The sequence below is a fragment of the Cajanus cajan genome, chromosome 3 (genome assembly GCF_000230855.2).
Source record: "Cajanus cajan strain Asha chromosome 3, NIPB_CcT2T_4, whole genome shotgun sequence".
NCBI classification, from domain to species: domain Eukaryota; kingdom Viridiplantae; phylum Streptophyta; class Magnoliopsida; order Fabales; family Fabaceae; genus Cajanus; species Cajanus cajan.
The window spans coordinates 2,013,676-2,031,021 of NC_138519.1; the positions used below are offsets into that span (position 1 = coordinate 2,013,676).

The 17,346-nt window shown below is 33.5% G+C and overlaps 1 protein-coding gene and 1 long non-coding RNA gene across 3 annotated transcripts; one reads left to right on the top strand and one right to left on the bottom strand.

Moving 5' to 3' along the window:
* Window positions 1-2,705: 2,705 nt before the first annotated feature.
* LOC114916119 (uncharacterized) lies at window positions 2,706-6,685 on the top strand. Of its 2 annotated transcripts, XR_014432070.1 has the most exons (3): window positions 2,706-2,762; window positions 2,970-5,941; window positions 6,259-6,685. It is a non-coding gene; the product is annotated as an uncharacterized LOC114916119 (long non-coding RNA). The 2 variants fall into 2 exon arrangements; XR_003804457.2 differs by lacking the exon at window positions 2,706-2,762 and having other exon boundaries at window positions 2,771-5,941.
* A 1,825-nt stretch (window positions 6,686-8,510) lies between these two features.
* Window positions 8,511-13,111, bottom strand: LOC109797054 (uncharacterized protein At5g41620). The gene is made up of 3 exons (XM_020356956.3): window positions 12,527-13,111; window positions 11,004-11,135; window positions 8,511-10,116 (listed from the first exon to the last, which is right to left on the bottom strand). The coding sequence occupies exons 1-3, from the start codon at window positions 12,938-12,940 to the stop codon at window positions 8,722-8,724; spliced, it is 1,941 nt and encodes a 646-aa protein (XP_020212545.1). The 5' UTR covers window positions 12,941-13,111; the 3' UTR covers window positions 8,511-8,721.
* Between the last annotated feature and the right edge of the window lie 4,235 nt (window positions 13,112-17,346).

A 17,346-nucleotide genomic window follows, 5' to 3' on the forward strand; every position in this document is an offset into this window, starting at 1 on the left:
TTAATATAAAGTTATTGATCGATGTAATACTTAATAAAAATTATACTAGTGTTGTTTGAACCCTCCTCATATATATATATATATATATATATATATATATATATATATATATTAGCGAAAATAATCTATGTCTTGTTATTAATATTATGTAGAATATGTGTGGAAGTTACCAAATAAGTGTGGAGTGTATAGTTTATTAAGGAGTGTGGATGTAACGAGCATAAGGCTAAGGAGGGGAACCATCCCTCAAAAGCCGGCCCAAGAGGTTGGAGAACCTCCCGCCTTATAAGGCCTCCCTGGTAAGGAGACCTCCCCGATGTGGGACTTGTTACATTACCACCCCCTTCGAAAGCCAGCGTCCTCGATGGCTGCACTCCACGGTACTTCACTCATCGGCACTTCACTCATCGGCACTTCACTCGGCCCTTGCCGGTCACTTCACTCGGCCCTTGCCGGTCAGAACCCTCCGATGGTCAGAACCCTCCGTGGGTAGCCCTTCTCGATTTGGCTGGCTCTCAACGAAAGCACCATTGTAACGAGCATAAGGCTAAGGAGGGGAACCATCCCTCAAAAGCCGGCCCAAGAGGTTGGAGAACCTCCCGCCTTATAAGGCCTCCCTGGTAAGGAGACCTCCCCGATGTGGGACTTGTTACAGTGGAACAAAATGAAATTACTGAATTATCCTTTTATAAAAAAGAAGTGTGTAATAATCATAAAGAAAAAGGATAAAAACATCCTTAAAAAATGTGTACACTAAAATTCTGTATTGTTTTTATATAGTTATACTTGGAGGTGGATTTGGAAGATGGAACTTCTAGCAGGTGTTCAATTTTTTACATGGCAGGTTTTTCAACTAGCAATACTTGTCAGGAGGGTCATCTCACATCCAAATATAGTTATATAGGGGATATTGTTTTTTGTCCTCGGTGCCCATATATCCTTGAAAGTATTTTTCTTTGTCTGTTAACATGTCCTCATGTTACTACATTCTGGTCCAAGTGTGGGTTAGGTGCCAGATGATGTGGAAGAGAATGGCCTGACTTGGTTGAGGGAGTTTACTTTCCAGTATGGAACTCTTGTCCCTATTGTCATGTGGCATGTATGGAAGCCTCGCAACTCACTAGTATTTGATAATAAAGAGCTCTCGTGCATGGATTTAGCAATGAAGGTTTGTGCATTGAAACATATATAACATGGATCGAGCATTCAGGGAGGCTATGGTGCATCAGGCATCATAGATATATTGGAGTTAAATGGATTCCCCCTCAACGGACACCATTGCTTTTAATGTAGATGGTAGCTTATTGGGGGACTTGGCAAAGATTGGCAAGGAAAATTTTTATTTGGGCTTCATGGGAAAGCCCATCAGGTGGATATCTTGTATGCAGAAATCATGGCCTTGTTGCATGGGTTACATATTTGCTGGAGCTTGGGTTATTATAAGATACTTTGTTATTCAGATTCTTCGGTTGCAGTGCATTTGATCAAAAGGGTTGGTAGACATTCATCATCTGTTTGGAAATGAGATTATCCTCACTCAGAGTGCAACGTGGTGCATGTGTTTGGTGAGGACAATCAATGTGCGAATATTCTTGCTAAGATAGGGGTGATGTCAACTAGTTCTTTGGAGGTCTTTCTGGAACTGTCAGATTCATTGAAGTCTAATTTAAGGGCTGATGTGTTGGGAACTGTTTTTCCGAGAGATAGTTAGTTTTGGTGTTATTGTTTTTGTAGCTTTTTGTTTTATTTTTCTCTTAATTGTCAAAAAAAAAAGATAACTTGAATATTTGTTTTTAATAATATAAAATAAAAATTCATCAAATCAAATAGGTACAATATCTTTTAGGTTTAATTTTTATTAGCTGAATCTGACCTAATTAACTTGTAATATTGGGCCAAATTAACCCAATCTTTTTGGACATAATATTAAAAAGGTTTGAAGTATTGTGACTTACAAGTTTATTGAATCAATGAACTAATCTATCATGTCAACTCATTTTTAAAAATTTGTCATATAATAAATACTCTATTTTTATTTATAAAATGTAATTTAAAATAATTATTTATTCTTTTATACAAGATCTAATTTATATTATCTTTTATATAAATTTTTTAGAATAAAATATTCTTAATTAAAGCGTGTATTCTTAATTTGATAAGATATATTAATTATAATTTTTTTTATATAAAATTTGCACTCAAATCAATTAGATAAAAGGTGAATATTAATTAAGAGAGAAAAAAATATAAAAACATGCTCTAATTAGTTTTTACAAAGAGAAATAATATAAAAGTATTAATTAAAAAAGAAAAATAATATTAATATAAGAGTAATTTTAAAAATATATATAAATAGAACAATTGTATTATTATAAATTAAATTAATTACTTTTCTAAATTTTAATGAATTAGATAATCAGTTTTTTATATAGAAATGAAGATAACAATATTATAATTTTAAATATATTATTTAAATTTAATAACATAAATAAAAAAAATATTAATGTATGAAAGATTATATGTGTATAATATCAATTATTTATTAAAAAATATATTAATTTTATTTTTTTATTCAAATTTTATTATTGATGTTATTTTTTTATTAATTATATTATTTTTACAAATCCATATCATCTTAAAAATCTTATAAAATTATTTCGAATACTACGTAAATTTATTAATTCTTAGATATAAATCCATTAAATAGGATACAAACGTAATATTAGAATATAGCAATTACATCGAAGCACCGTGCCGTCGCGGTACGACATTTTGCTTCCTCCTTCACTACAGATTTTCTGTTGTTTTTTTTTCTATTTTCAAGCAATTTAAGTGACATAACAATGGACTGGATTACTCGATGCTTATGCTGTGCTGTTATTTAATTCCAAAATTTAGTCTTTTTTATTTTTTTGTCTGTGATATGGTTATTTTGATTTAATTAGTTGGTATTTGATGTAAAAATGCAGAAGCAGAAGCATTGTATTCTTAAGTGAGATTATGGATCAGAAAGCAGGGGATGGCAGCAGTGTGAAGAAAATAATATCATCATGTGATGTTGAGGCTTTGAAGAAGTGCTTGGAAGAGAATAAGGGAGACTATGTCAAATGTCAGTCACAGATTGAGGCTTTTAAAGCATCATGCTCGCTCAAGAAACCAAACCCCTCTTGATTCTGCTTCACATTAAAGTAAATTAGATGGTTGAGTGAGAAGTGAATTCTGAGTCTTTCTAATGGTATTCTTAAGTTGTATTAATATTTAGTAATAATTGTGAGAGAACAATATGTTCTCATATTGTGGCTTTTTACAATTATAAATTTCATTAGTTCTCATTGATAGTATGATTGTTTTTAGGATGAGAATCAAGACTGTGGAAGGATTCTGATGTTGCTTCCACAATTTTGTGACATTGAAGTTTTTCACTTGCTTTGGTACCCTGCAAATGAAATTATGATCTTTTAAATGGTTACAAGACGTGCAGTGTCGATCTGATGCTTTATTGACTTGGTTGAACATAACTTGCACCTCTTCTGTTTTCCTCATAATTTGTGTCTTTCTCTTGGCTTCTTTATCTATTTTTTACTGCATTCTGAGGATGCTAGCTTGGGAGTTGTTACTCCATATTTAAGAGCCTGTTACTGGTATTATACTATTGTATGAAATAGAAGTATGCTATATTTAAAATCTAACAATGAACTTAAATAATATAGAAGGACAATGCACCATGCCCCTTCAATGGCGTGCAGTGTGCTTGCTCTGCATTGTTTGCTGTTATTTGGTGCCTTTAGTTGGAGTGGAATGCTAGAATTTTCTAAGACAGATCCCTTCTTACCTTTTTGTTGCTTAGTGCTCAGCTAAAGATTGCTTCAAATCAGTGTATTAAGTGGATATACAAAGAGATAGAGAGGTCTATTTACAACAAGTCTTTATGCAATTTCAGTGTAAAACTTCTTTACACCGACATCAAATAGAATTCCACCAATTAGATCTGTTAGCATTCTCAATAAAAATATGTACTTTGAATTAAAAGCTAAAAAAAGCTATAAAAAAAAAAAAAAAAGAAGTTAGTTTCACTAACCAATCATCTGTTGTGCCTTCTCCTCCTCTGTTCTGGACGTCTTCTCTACATCTTTTTTGCCTTATGCTTCTCGAATGCAACAGAGTGAGCAGATTACATGGAGCCACCATGTTGCTGCTAATATTGATCATGATTTAAGTCAGGTATTGATCTTGTTATCTCTTGATGATTCCTGTATGGGAAGCCTCTTCATGTTGTGAAAAACATTGTTGCCGCTTTTGTTATGCAATCCCCTGGAAAGAGCTTTCAATTGGTATTCTATATCTGGGCTGCTTTTTGACTATTTTATTGCTGTGTTACTTTTGGAGGTTAGTATTTTGTCTCCATGCTCACAACTTCAATTAATTTGGATTTTATGATAATCATACATGTTATGCGCTTCATGATACAAATGATCCGGTGAGAGAAAAGAGCAGCCACTTGTAGCAAAGAAAAAAGTTAGGACTGACTTCTGCCACCAAGGTCAGTTAAGTTATGGATAACTGTTCCTGAGAACACAATAGCTTAGTAAAGTTGGCAAAGGTAAATTTTTATTGTTGCTTTGATTTTTGACAGGGGAAGTGGGATTTGAAGATGAGCTAGAGGCTCAAGAAAATAAAAAAATTAAGGAGGTTATTAGAGTCATTTTAATGTTATATATTTGAGAAGTTTAGGAAGTTGTGTTCCTGTCAGGATAATTAGATATATTCATATATCCTATTGGTAACTTCAATTGAGGTTAATATACTACTATAACATCCTTCATTGAACATGCAAATTAAGCTACATTTAACTGCATTCCTTTGAATAAATAACCGTGGACAAATTGAAAATTTGACATATAGAATTAGAAGGTAAGTGCAAGCCGCTTCCCCAACTAAAAAAACCAACAAAAAATTGGTGCATAGCCAAAGTGCAGTCAACTGCAATAAAAATAGAAGCATTATCTATATTGCTCCTAATATTCTTGTTTCCTTTCCAAAGATTTGATTCAAGATGTAAAAATTATACTTTTAATCATTAAATTACACCCCATGCTACTTGCCTGCTTAATATTAACCATCAATTCACAAATGATCCTATTAGCAGCCCTGTCCCAGTTTTTAAATATAATCTTCCTAAACACTACAAATGTAATCTCTGCATGCTAGCATGGTGTGATCTAATCAACAACTTCAGTAATATGTCTTTCTTTTTCTATTTTTACACATACAGCTGGGTACATATATCCTTCTAGTATATTTTTATGATGCAAGATTTGTAAAGCCATATAGGAGTTGCTTAGTACATTGTAAAGCACAATACGTTCAAACTAACTAGGATAAGAATACATTTGTTTTGGAAGTTGGCAATCTTATATGATATACTAATCAACCTTTGAAGAACATAGACAACTATTTTAGCCTGTGGTCATCAGTCCTCCAAATCATAAGCTTTTTAGGCTTGGTAGTTAATACAAGTTGGCAGTATCTTTTTATAATCACACTCTTCATCCATCTTATCTGTCAATTCTTGTTTTCATCTTGAAATTCTGTGATTGACATTCACGGTTTGTTTCAAATGGCTCTTTTATATGCTTGTTCTAATGATAAAATGCCAACATGTCTTATGATCAGCAAATATGTTGATCATTGTTCATAATTTGATGGTTTCAGAGTTGTTTCTTCCTTTTAGTTCAAGTTAAGACAGCTTATTCCTTGCTTTTCTTGTCTTGAAGGAATTAAAAAATGCTTTTATCAAAGCAAGTAGCAGATTACTGATCATAACTTCTGTTCTTTATTTTTTATCAAATCAGATTGCATATCACCTTCTGTTGTTCTTGTTTCAACAGTCAAATGGCAGGCTTCTCACATTCTTCTTCACTAGAGCCGAAAGTACTTGGAGGTTTGTTGCTTAATAAACTCAAATAAGTCAATAAATTAGTAAAGGCTTATTTATATCTTGTCTTAATAGATCATGGGTTCTATTGAAGAACTGATGTTTTTTATTTCTCTCGGCTAAATAGAAATGTAATTTCTAATGTTTTCTCTTATTCTAGGACACCAGACCTTACTTGCATTTCTTTGGAAAAATTTCTTTATTTATTGAATATTTTACTGGCTCCAAATTCAAAGCATGGTCTTGTTGAATCAATTTCTGTTCTCTCCCTCCCTCACAACTCAAGAATCATACTTATGACACAAGTGATTATTTGTTGACAGTTACACAACAAAACAACATGTCTAAGAAATAGCCGTTAGTTGATAAAGCTAAATTCTTGGACGAATGACATACACCTGCGACCTGTCTTGACGGGTTTGCTCCACAAGTGAAAAAGTTTCCAAGATACGAACTTGAATTTGAGTTGCTTGATACTATTGTTTGAGTTGGTAAGTACATAATGTATTATGACAAATTTGAAAATATGACATGAGTAAATTCTATATTTAGTATTGTGTAGTTTGTACTCACTACCTGAGCGTTTTTATTTTGAGAATTGCTACAGATTGCCTCTTGTAAATGACTTAGGCTTAGGCACATATAATTGGTTATATATTCTATACTATACACTCTCAGTAGTACTCAATAGTTTAAATTTTAAAAGATTGAAAATGAATATATGAGGTTTCGTTCCTTTGCCTTTGTACAGATCTATGGAGTTAGTATTGATCTAGGTTGTACTCCAATTACACGTTAATGCACCGGAAAACTACTCCTTAATATACCATGCTGAAATTGAGTTGATATTGAAGTAATTAAAAGTAAAATAAACAGATGAGAAACAGCTTAGAAAGACCATTTATCAGAGAGGGGAAACGGAAGTCCTAGGAGAGCAAAACGAAATGAAAATTGTTACCTTTCCCATTGAATAACGGGCAAGCTACAAAGTAATAGCAGTAGTTCAGAAGAAAAACTTCGTCCTTTGGAATGAAATGTCTCAGGCACACTGTTGAGGTCATTGTTATAGCATAACATCAAAACTTGAAAGGAGCTTGAAACTGAATTATGTCTGTTCTGAAATTTGAAGAATAGAAAAAAGATATTTTTTTCTCTGTTTTATAAAATGATGAGTGTGGTACATGGTGACCCTACACTCTACAGCTATTTGCAAATTAGGTAAGGCCAAGAGAAACTTTAGTCCTTAGAATATGGTGGAAAATGATAATGACCTGGGTTAAACTATGGAATTTGTGACATTCGGCCTTAACTTGACAAACTCTACGAATTTCATCTCCTATAAGCATTGACGCCTCAGGATGTAATTCTAGAATAACACCTTGGCTATATGACACGAACTGACACTGGGAATTGGTTTAACACTTAACTTGAAGTAAACCCCACATTTGGATGCCATCGGAAAACCCATTCTTGTGGTCATACACTTTCATGAAACAAGCTCTCCTAGGGTAATTCTCGGTCAGTTTTCTTTCTCCAACCGTCAACACCCCTGCTGAATTTCTAGTACTAAAGGTGCAAAATTTGTTGACACACAAATTGCCATTTTGACTTTTATGGTATCTAAACTTCAAAAGTGGGGTTATGTACGTAAATGAATGGAGGAAATTTAGAGGCCTAAAAGATTCAAACTTTCAATTCACCCAAAATTCTTTCTTCCAATACTTTGTTCATTAAAAAAAAAAGTGCCCAAAAATGTCACTATCACATCCAAGGTTTTAAAAAATAGTCTGCCGCAATGTCAAAAGCGTTTTTGGAATCTCTACAATTGCATCAATCACATTTTCCCACAATTTCAAGGACTATGATAAAACTGTGACTGCAATTTAAAACCTTGATCATGCCACTCATGACAAAAAGAACAAATGAGAAATACACAAAATGGGGAATTGTTGAGCTAATTACTAGGAATCACTAACAATGTGCAAGCTCAATGAAATGGTCTGATGAGAAGAGCAAAGGGAAAAAATGTAATGAAGAAGAAAGTGGTAAACAATACAGCAACGAAGAAAGAAGGCACAATTGATGAGAGCAAAAAGGCAAAATCATGGTTAGGACTTAGGAGGGAGAGACTTGAGCAAGTTGAATAAGAGCGAAATAGGGAGTATACTGGAGCATTTGGGTGGTGAATTTCAGGGGTTTTCAATGTTAACCACTTGGTAGCAACCACCACCCTTCACAAATAATCACGGCTCTTTGAAGATGGACTCCAACAGCATAAGGCACAAGAAATGTGAAAACTTTCAGCAAAGGAGACGAAGGTACAACAACACCGAATTGATTGAGCATGATTGAGTAACTTACGTTTTTATTTTAAAAGTTGTTTTAATATTAAAATAACATTTTTAAGGAGCGTGCTTATATGACTAAATGGTTAATTTCTATTCAATGTCGGGGTAAAATCCTTTGACACAAATGATGCATAACTCTGAAAAAAAATAACGAAAGTTATGATCTCTGATTTTCTACACATGGGATTGTGATTCAATGTCATGATTCTGGGCTATATCTAGTGGAATTTCGGAAAATAAGGTCAGTTCTACATATCTCAAATCACTAATACCACCCAGCACTTGGTAGGCACAGTGAGATCAAACATCTTTTACATGATACAAATCTGATTTTCATCCAACCATGTACATAGCTGAAAGATTCATGTGTACAAGATGGTTACTAGAATTTGACGAAAGACCCTACAGTAAATCTCATTGCAGCTATTCTCTAGTTGATCAAGAAGTGCTTTTGCTGGTTCTAGAGCGAGATTTCTGTCCCTCTAATCTTGCTTCAAGGAGTTTTGCCATCAATGTGTTTTCCTTTACTCCCTTTGGCAATTTGGTAGAAGACTCAGACTTGTCAAAATCTGAAACATTCAACTTTGATTTCCACAGTTTTAGAGGACTACCATTAGCTGTAACTGCAGAGTGGACATAGGAATCTTCCTTGCAGATGCTCTCAGGATAAACCTTATCACCTTCTGATGACAAGGAACTGTTTCCAACCACGTTATCTGGCCTGTGACTGGAGTTCATTCTCAGGATCCATGGTCCATCACTCTCGTGTGGATCATGTTTGGTCTCTTCTTCATTTGGTAATTCTTCCATTTCACTTGATTTCCTCTCCACAAAACAACTCTCATTATCATCCCATGATATGTTCCTGTCCATGTTTGAATGCAATCTGGAGCTGAATTTGTGCAGTCCTTCACCAGCAGCCCTTTTTGGTTCAAAAAAGTCGGTGTCAATGGAATCTTCCTGAGCCATATTATGAGGTGCACTTCCAGCCTCTTTTAGTGGGAAGGAATCCAATGAATGCTGACAAGGGTGAATTTCCTTGAGCTCCTTTGGTGAGGAGTAGCCGTATTTTTTCAAATCAACCGATCGTTTGGCATGAAGAAATGTTTCAATATCAAAACCTAACTTGTCAACAATTGAATTTCTCTCTATGAGATCACTGTCTGATTGAGCTAGCTTCATCTGCATGCGCTCATCAAGCCAAGCTTCTGAAATATGAAGTATAAGCCTATCAAGGCCATTACTCCCTTTAACCTGGCCCTGACCTTGACCCTTCTCAGAACTCCGTCTAAGAGAATGTACTTCTTGTTCATAATCTCTTATTCCTTTGGCGAACTCATCACACAAATTCTCCAAAAGGATTCGTGCTTTTCTCTCTCTTTCAAGATTTCTCAAAGAACCTGAGAAGGAGGACTTGACTTCAGAAAGCTCCCTAGCCAGCTTCCGATGCAGGTTTTCTGAATGTTGTCGTAACCTCCTCTCATCTTCTAGCTCTTCCTTGATTGATTGAACTGCAGCTTTAATTTTATCATGTTCTTTGTTCTTCCTGATAAGCTTGTCCACTGTCAAGTGCTTTACTAAGTTCTCCATTTCCTGCCTACTAATTTGTTTATCTCGTAGTAACTCCTTTATCCGTGCCTGAGACCGATCTAGTTCCATTTTTAAGGTTTTCACTACTGATATATTTGATGCCTGCTGTTCTTCAAGGCTCCAAATACGGTTGAGTACCTTAAGTAATTCTGTGGACGTTTTAAGGTTGTAACTTGACTCTCCAATCCTACCTTTGAAGTCTACAGAGCTTGTGGGGGTTACTGCACATTTATATGGTGCTACCTGTTTAAACCAAATAGCATTGACATCATTTTATACAATCTCCAAAGGATGAAAAAACATATTAAACATTGTCAGATCTACATAATTTTTTGAAGAAATGCATTAATATATATGCATAATGACTAAATTAAGGTGTGAAGTTCGGACTAATCAACTTCAGTGCTTCAAATCAAAAACTAAGAAATCATCAAATGATTTATCTTTCACTTTTTAAATGATTCGGAGATTGTTGTTGTAACATTATCTTGGTAGAAATCCATCATTTAATCCCATCAAATTTCAAGCTAAACAACTTGAACAAATGCTGGAAGAATGCTCAAAAACCAAGATAGAAAAATTGTGGAATACATGTTCAAGTTCAATACTTAAATTATATTATGACATAAGGAGCAAAAACAGACTGCTCTAATTATTGTCATTTTCCTTTAATGGTGGATTATGAGAAGCATTTCAAATTAGTCTCAATTAGTCCACAGTACGGTAATGACATATAACTACAACTATTACCAGAATATGTATCCCATTACATGAAGTATATCATTTTTCTGTCTCCTGCTTTGATACTAATAGATTTTACAAAATTTGTTATTAGGCAAAGTGTTGCACATGATAATCATAAGAAATAATGTTCCTACAACTGAACTAACACCCCCGGAATTAAGAAATAATGTCCCCTACAAAGAAAAAGCCAATGACAAGAAGTCAAGAACAGATGAGAAACAAAATTGAAGAATCCAAAAGGTTACAGGCAGTATCCCTATCATTTAAACATTCATATTTATAGAAATATGTTTAAAGCTATAAAACTGCCAAACTCATTTATTAGAACAATGAAAATATGACATTGAACTGCTGCTCAAGATTCAAATGGATAAAAATATGCTTACGTCCACTGAGGCTGAGCTACTGTAACAAGCAGGGGATACAGGCTGTACAGCAGAGTCATTTCTTTCTACTGATCTACGATGTTGAACAAGTGATGCTGCGAAATGCCTTCTTGAGCTACTAGCTGATCCTGGCTGCAACAAGGCACAGGATGACTGTCAGCACTTCAATAGAATACATATTAGCGTGTGTTTGGATGAATGTTTGCAAAATTGATTTTTAAGTGAAGTGATTTATGTTTGGATGTTTTTATCCTGAAAGCAAGTTTACACTAAAACTTGGTGTAAATTTTTCAACTCAATGCAAAAGCTACTTTTTATCACTTCTAGTCAAATGGAGGTTTTGATACAATCAATTTTACCTCATAGTAACCAAACATATATACTTTTAAAAATTTAAGTTTGACTGCAGTCAAAATCAATTCATATTATTCCCACCATGATACCAAACACAGTCTTAAAATTTAAAAACATCTTCTAAAGAAAAAGACACACTATATAGATATTTCTCTTCTCCATTCAACAATAGCACTCAAAATGATCTATTTTCTCACTTATTCAGTTGCATGATCCTAACTATTTATTGTGCAACTAAAAGAAATTAAGGCACTTCTTAAACTAACTACAATATATGTAGAGGTTTATTAACAACCCATGGGAACAATGCCAACTATGGGTGTGGAAGGGATCTCAGCGAAAGAGATTCCATAGATCATATCTTAGCCAAATTGAAGCACAGAGGAATGCAATTTTATGGACAAAATCAACCCACCTCATAAGAAGCTCCCAGCTAGTTTATGATCTATCCTTCCTAACTTCACTTAGAAACTATACATACAAACAACAATGTAGGTGAATAGTTTATGAGAAATGATTTAGCAAAAGAATCGCTGCTGGAAGAAGTGCTTGAGCTTAAATGCTCCAAAATGGAGAGAGAGAAAAAAGCTGTTAAAGAATGTGGAATTATACAGAATCAATCATACAATAAGGAACAAAGACCAGGTCAACAACATAATTCTACGATAAGACAAGTTAAATTAAATCACAGTATCTTTTACACATCCAAACCACTTGTTTGAACATACACAAGGTCACAAACCAAAAGCATTACCAAATTTTAACTGAAATTTCCCTTTCTAAGGCATAAGAAAAGGAATATAACAAAATGATGGGGAGAAAAAGGAAGGCACATCTCTGTGTGTGATAGAACTAAGTTGAACAGATGGGACACCCTACCCACAAAATCAGATCCCAAGGGAGCAAAATCTTCTTCAACAATAAGGTATGATGAAGTTAAAGCCAGCAAGAAACAACAAAAGACAAGAGTAGAAATTCCTCAAGACACTTCTCCTGAACTAGCACAAAAGCAAATCATACATGGGAAAGAGGAAAAAAGACACCTTTCCAAAAAAATAAAAGTAGGTAGTGCTTAATAGTGCAAAACTAGCAATGGGGGAAGAAAGGACAATTTTTTTTTTTCCTTTTTAGCAAGGAAAAAAATGAACATAAATAAACTGAGACAAAACCTGATCAGAATCAGAAGGGGTATCTGGAGGCTCAGCCAATTGGTTGTTGTCCACTTCAGATGCTGTATTCTTAGGATGGTGCAGGCGGCGGCGATTATGGCGGTAACGGCGGCGGAGGGTGGTGCCAGTGGCATGCTTGTTCATTCTGGGAAGTGGGGTGTGTTGGTGGGGCAGAAGTTCCCAGAGGTTGGCACAGAGGTTTCTAGCAGAAAGAGTTGAAGTGGGAAAGTTAAGAAACTCTTGAACCTTGTCACTAACATTACCACTGGGCTGAGATGGAAGTTCAAGTCTCCATGTGGGTGGTGGTGTACTAGGCCCTCCCTTTTTCCCCACCAAAACCCCTTCCCTCAACTTTTCCACCATTAATCCAACGCTTTTGTTCTCTCCCTCCACACCTTTTTCTCTTCTTTCCATTTCACACACACTCTCTCTCTAGCAACTACATGTTCAAATTTCAAAGCCCAATTTTCTTTTCCCTTTCTCTCTCTGCCTCCCCTTAACAATTTGAGTGAAGTGCTTTTTTTCTTTCTTTCTTTCTTTTTTTTTTTTTTTTTTTTTTTTTTTTTTTCTTTAAGAGTTGACAAACGTCTCTGTGGGTTTCATGAAGAAGTTACCTCGGTGAAGTGTTTTAGCCACCTCAGCAGTTGGCTCATTGTTGGGTCCACTGTCATTGAGTTCTTATCCCAACATCTTTGTTTTGGCTACCTTTGTCCCCTCTCTGTGAAATTGTTTACGTTACGTCTTTGTTTTCTCCTTTGCTTTTACAATCCATGAACAAAATAAATATATGAATCCTACGTACAGAGATTAGGGGATGGTCGGAAGGAAAGCAAATCCTACGTATATGAATGAAAAACAAATGGACTAACAAGTAGAGAGGTTAGGTGAAAATTTATTATATACTTAGTTGATCGTGTCGAGTCATTTATAAATTTCCTGCTTCTTCACTCTTCGATCTCTTGTACTAAACTTGATTGAAGTGTTAAATCGTTTTAATAAATCTTCATTTTAAAAAAGAAAAATTTAACACACTTTTTCTTTGAAGTACTACTTCTTTCCCTTAATTATACTTGTTGAAAATATTCATTTATTTCTTTTGTTGCAAAAGATATTCATATATTCATTATATCTATATAAATTAATACCAAATTTATAAACATATGATTATGTAATTACTTGCTCAAAATTAGTTTTCGTCATTCTAAAATAAAATTGAAGTGGATTGACACTTCAGTCTCATTATAATGATGGATACATTCCTCGTAACTAGTACTAGACTAGCATAATATGTAATGAGGCCAAATTAACAAGGAGTGGAAAGAGCATGGGAGAAAAGAAAAGCCAAAATTTATGACATTAGATCCAATTTTGAAATTTCCATTTTGCTTTTTTTATTCTAAGCTAAGCTATGCTAACCTAAGCTTAAGCTATACTATGGAATCTAGATGATCACAAGAGTATTGGATTTGTTCAAGACTATGTTTATGCATGCAATTATGACTAAAATGTCCGACTTAGGGAAGATTGAAACTTTTAGCATGCGGCTTCTGGAGTTATAGGGCTTTGGATTCATGTTGTGTTGTCCTGGTCAGTGCACCGATTTCGGGCTCAAACTAGCCTCACATGGTCCACAAATTTGGGTCCACAACGTTGCATATGGTCCTTGTGATCTTCATAATCATGAACACATGAATTAAAGGGAGCTAGCATGTGGTCCATCTTCCCTATGATTTATACCTTTCCATATGCTTCAACTTATGAAATTATTAACGAAACTTATTAGTTTAAATGGTAGCAACCTTTGTCTATCAATCAAGTTATTTAGAGTTCAAATTCTGATCTTATGTATAAAATAAATTATGATAAAAAAATATTTAATATTTATATATATTTATGATTCATTTAATAGTACTATTCACGCACAATACCTTGTACTAATTTACTCCGTTTTATGTCTTCCAAAAAATATCAATGACAATATATGCTTAACAATACCTACCAACGAACGGTTAATTGAACAGTAGCATTGCCACCAGACCTAAGTCAAGGGTATCTAATTGGATAATTGCATTTATTACGAACTCCCAACCCATTTTTCCCAACTTAACTTCATTAGGGGACCACAATTTATCATTATTGAACTGCTTTTGTAGCAGCATCTTTTTCCTTCTTCAATAGATTGTGATCTAAAATGTTGCTCTCTACTGACATTAACAACATGCTTTTTATATATCCAACATACGTAATGTTGTGTAGTAGCATTTTCCATATCCTGCAACGTTCCCCTTCCTCCACACTGTCAAGCTTTATGTGGAACTCATCAACTTTATCATATTGTCACTTAATATTCTTTTCTTCTTTCTTTTGACAAGGAGTATATTTCAATAGAATGAAAGTATCACGTGTTAACTAGCAAATATTTAGCAAAAACCAAGTTAACTTGAAAGTGGGAGTGGAAAAAAACTGATATAAAACTAGCAGTGAACTTAACTCAAACTATAAAAACTGAACTATTTTTATAAAGGAATAAAAATTAGAGGTGTAAAAAATGATTTAGTTCAACAAGCTAGTTCGGTAGGTTGAACATAAGAAAAAATGAGTTAAAAATAATTGGATTAGGTTGTCAAGTCTTGCGGATCAATCAAATTACGTTGACCTACAAAATTCTAAGTTCAAGATTTATATGATTTATTTAATATAGTATTTTTATTATTATTTTTTTGGATAATTTAAATAAAAATAGAAAATAAAATGAGCCAATTTAGTCTGTTTCAACATGTCAATGAGTTAAAATAATTTAGTTTAAGACATAAATAGTTTAGTGAAATTTAGATTATAATTTAGAATTCAATTTAATGAAACAAAAAATGGTTGATTTCATTTTATCTAAACTAATTTTCAAATCAATTCAATTTAGACAAATTTTTTTAAAAAGTTTAGTGCAACTTTTATAAATCTAATTTATTTTATTTTGTCCACCTATCATGTGTGGGGGCATGTATTCCTTATGAGTTACCTTGAATAAGGATAAATCTTAATCATTAATTTTTTTCCTCTCTCTTAGTCACCCTTTAATTCAATGGTTGAAATGCTCCCAAAGGAGGAAAAGGTCTTCGTAGTTAAATATCTCCAAGAGATAGGCAAAATTAAATGTTACACGGAAACCTTCCCATAAGACCTTGGTACAAACCCAATACAGGACTCAGCAGGACATTGATATAACATGGAATAAGTCAACAAAATGTCAAACAAATTGAATAGTGTTTTCACACGTAAATTTAATACACCAAAATTTTTAATAAATGTTAAGGTTCATTAAGATATATCGTTCTATTAGCACTTGACAGGACATTGCAGTATCATTAAGGCAAAAGTATCATCAATTTTATTTTCTTTTCAAGGTCATTCAATTGTTATCTGTAAACGGAGTCCATGTACAATAAGCATACTCGATGGAGACCACCAAAGAATATGTGAATCAATTGTTCCAACTTAAAATAGTTTTGAATCCTTATCTTGAATATGCAGCTACATTGCAGCTACATTAAATATTCAGAAAAAGGATTTTATCATTTATAATAATTTTATCCGACTCCGACATAATTGTTTAAAAAGATACCAGAATAGTATATTGAGGGACTAGACCAGCACAATAAGCTCATCATTTACTTGTTGTAAAGAGAAGTAAAAATCTGCAGGTTGCACTCATTATTCTTTTTAGCTTTTGAATAGAAGTTGCTTCAGTATAGCTTAATATTCCATTACATGACACATTCATTACTTTCACAATACAAGAAGGTATATAAAATTGTAAATTTCTCTTTGCTAAATGAAGGGTAAGAAAATCATATATACAAGGCAAGTTGAGAAGGATCGAAGTATAACAATATCAGAAATCAGAGGATGGGAAGGATATATAGAGGTTTTAAGCATGAGCCAAATAGAGAGAATAATTATCTAAATATTTCATATTGATGAAAAGATGATACAAATGAATGACAAAAACATTTATTTGTAGTTTGTTGGGTGTAACAAACTTCAAAACAATATTCAATCAAGCACAAGGATGCATACCAAGAAAAACTTTTGGATCCACTAGGAAGGATAATAGTATAATTTATATGTAGCAAAAAGGATAAAGCAATGCATAGCAAAACATTTTTTTAGTCTTCACTTACTTATAGAATAAGCTTGGAATTTGAAGATGAGCAAGGAAAAAAATCAATACAAATCAAATCTTTTAGAAAAAAAATGAAGAGGTTGGAACATAAAAAAAGGAAAATAAAAAAGGCCTAATTTGTCAATTAAGGTAAAAAAAAAATCATTGAGTTTAATATCAGAAAGATACCTAAACTTAAAAGGAAAAGCTCACATTTGGTTTTACAAAAGGTAAAACCACTCACACCATCCTCGCAACCATATCACAAAAAATGAATTTGTTTCTTTATATTTTGGAGTATGTATAAACAGAAATCGTCTTTGTTAAAAAAAAAGCCAAATATTGAACGGGAGTAATGGTTATGGTAGTATAAAAGAAATGTTATGTAAAAGTATTTTATTTTGAGATTTGAATGGAATGAATGCCAAGCTTTCTTTTCAGGTATTTGTTTTCAGTTTATGGATTATATAGCTCCATTTCGTTATGGATTTGAGCAAGACCATCAAGACAACTAGACAAGCATTTCAAACATCAGATGAAAATGAACCATATAGTATTCGGGCATCATAAACTATGTAAAGTAGATATTACTAATGCACCTGGTTGAATTATCATGATTGGATTAGTTCTCAAGCTTTTCCTACAATTAAAAGTTTAAAAC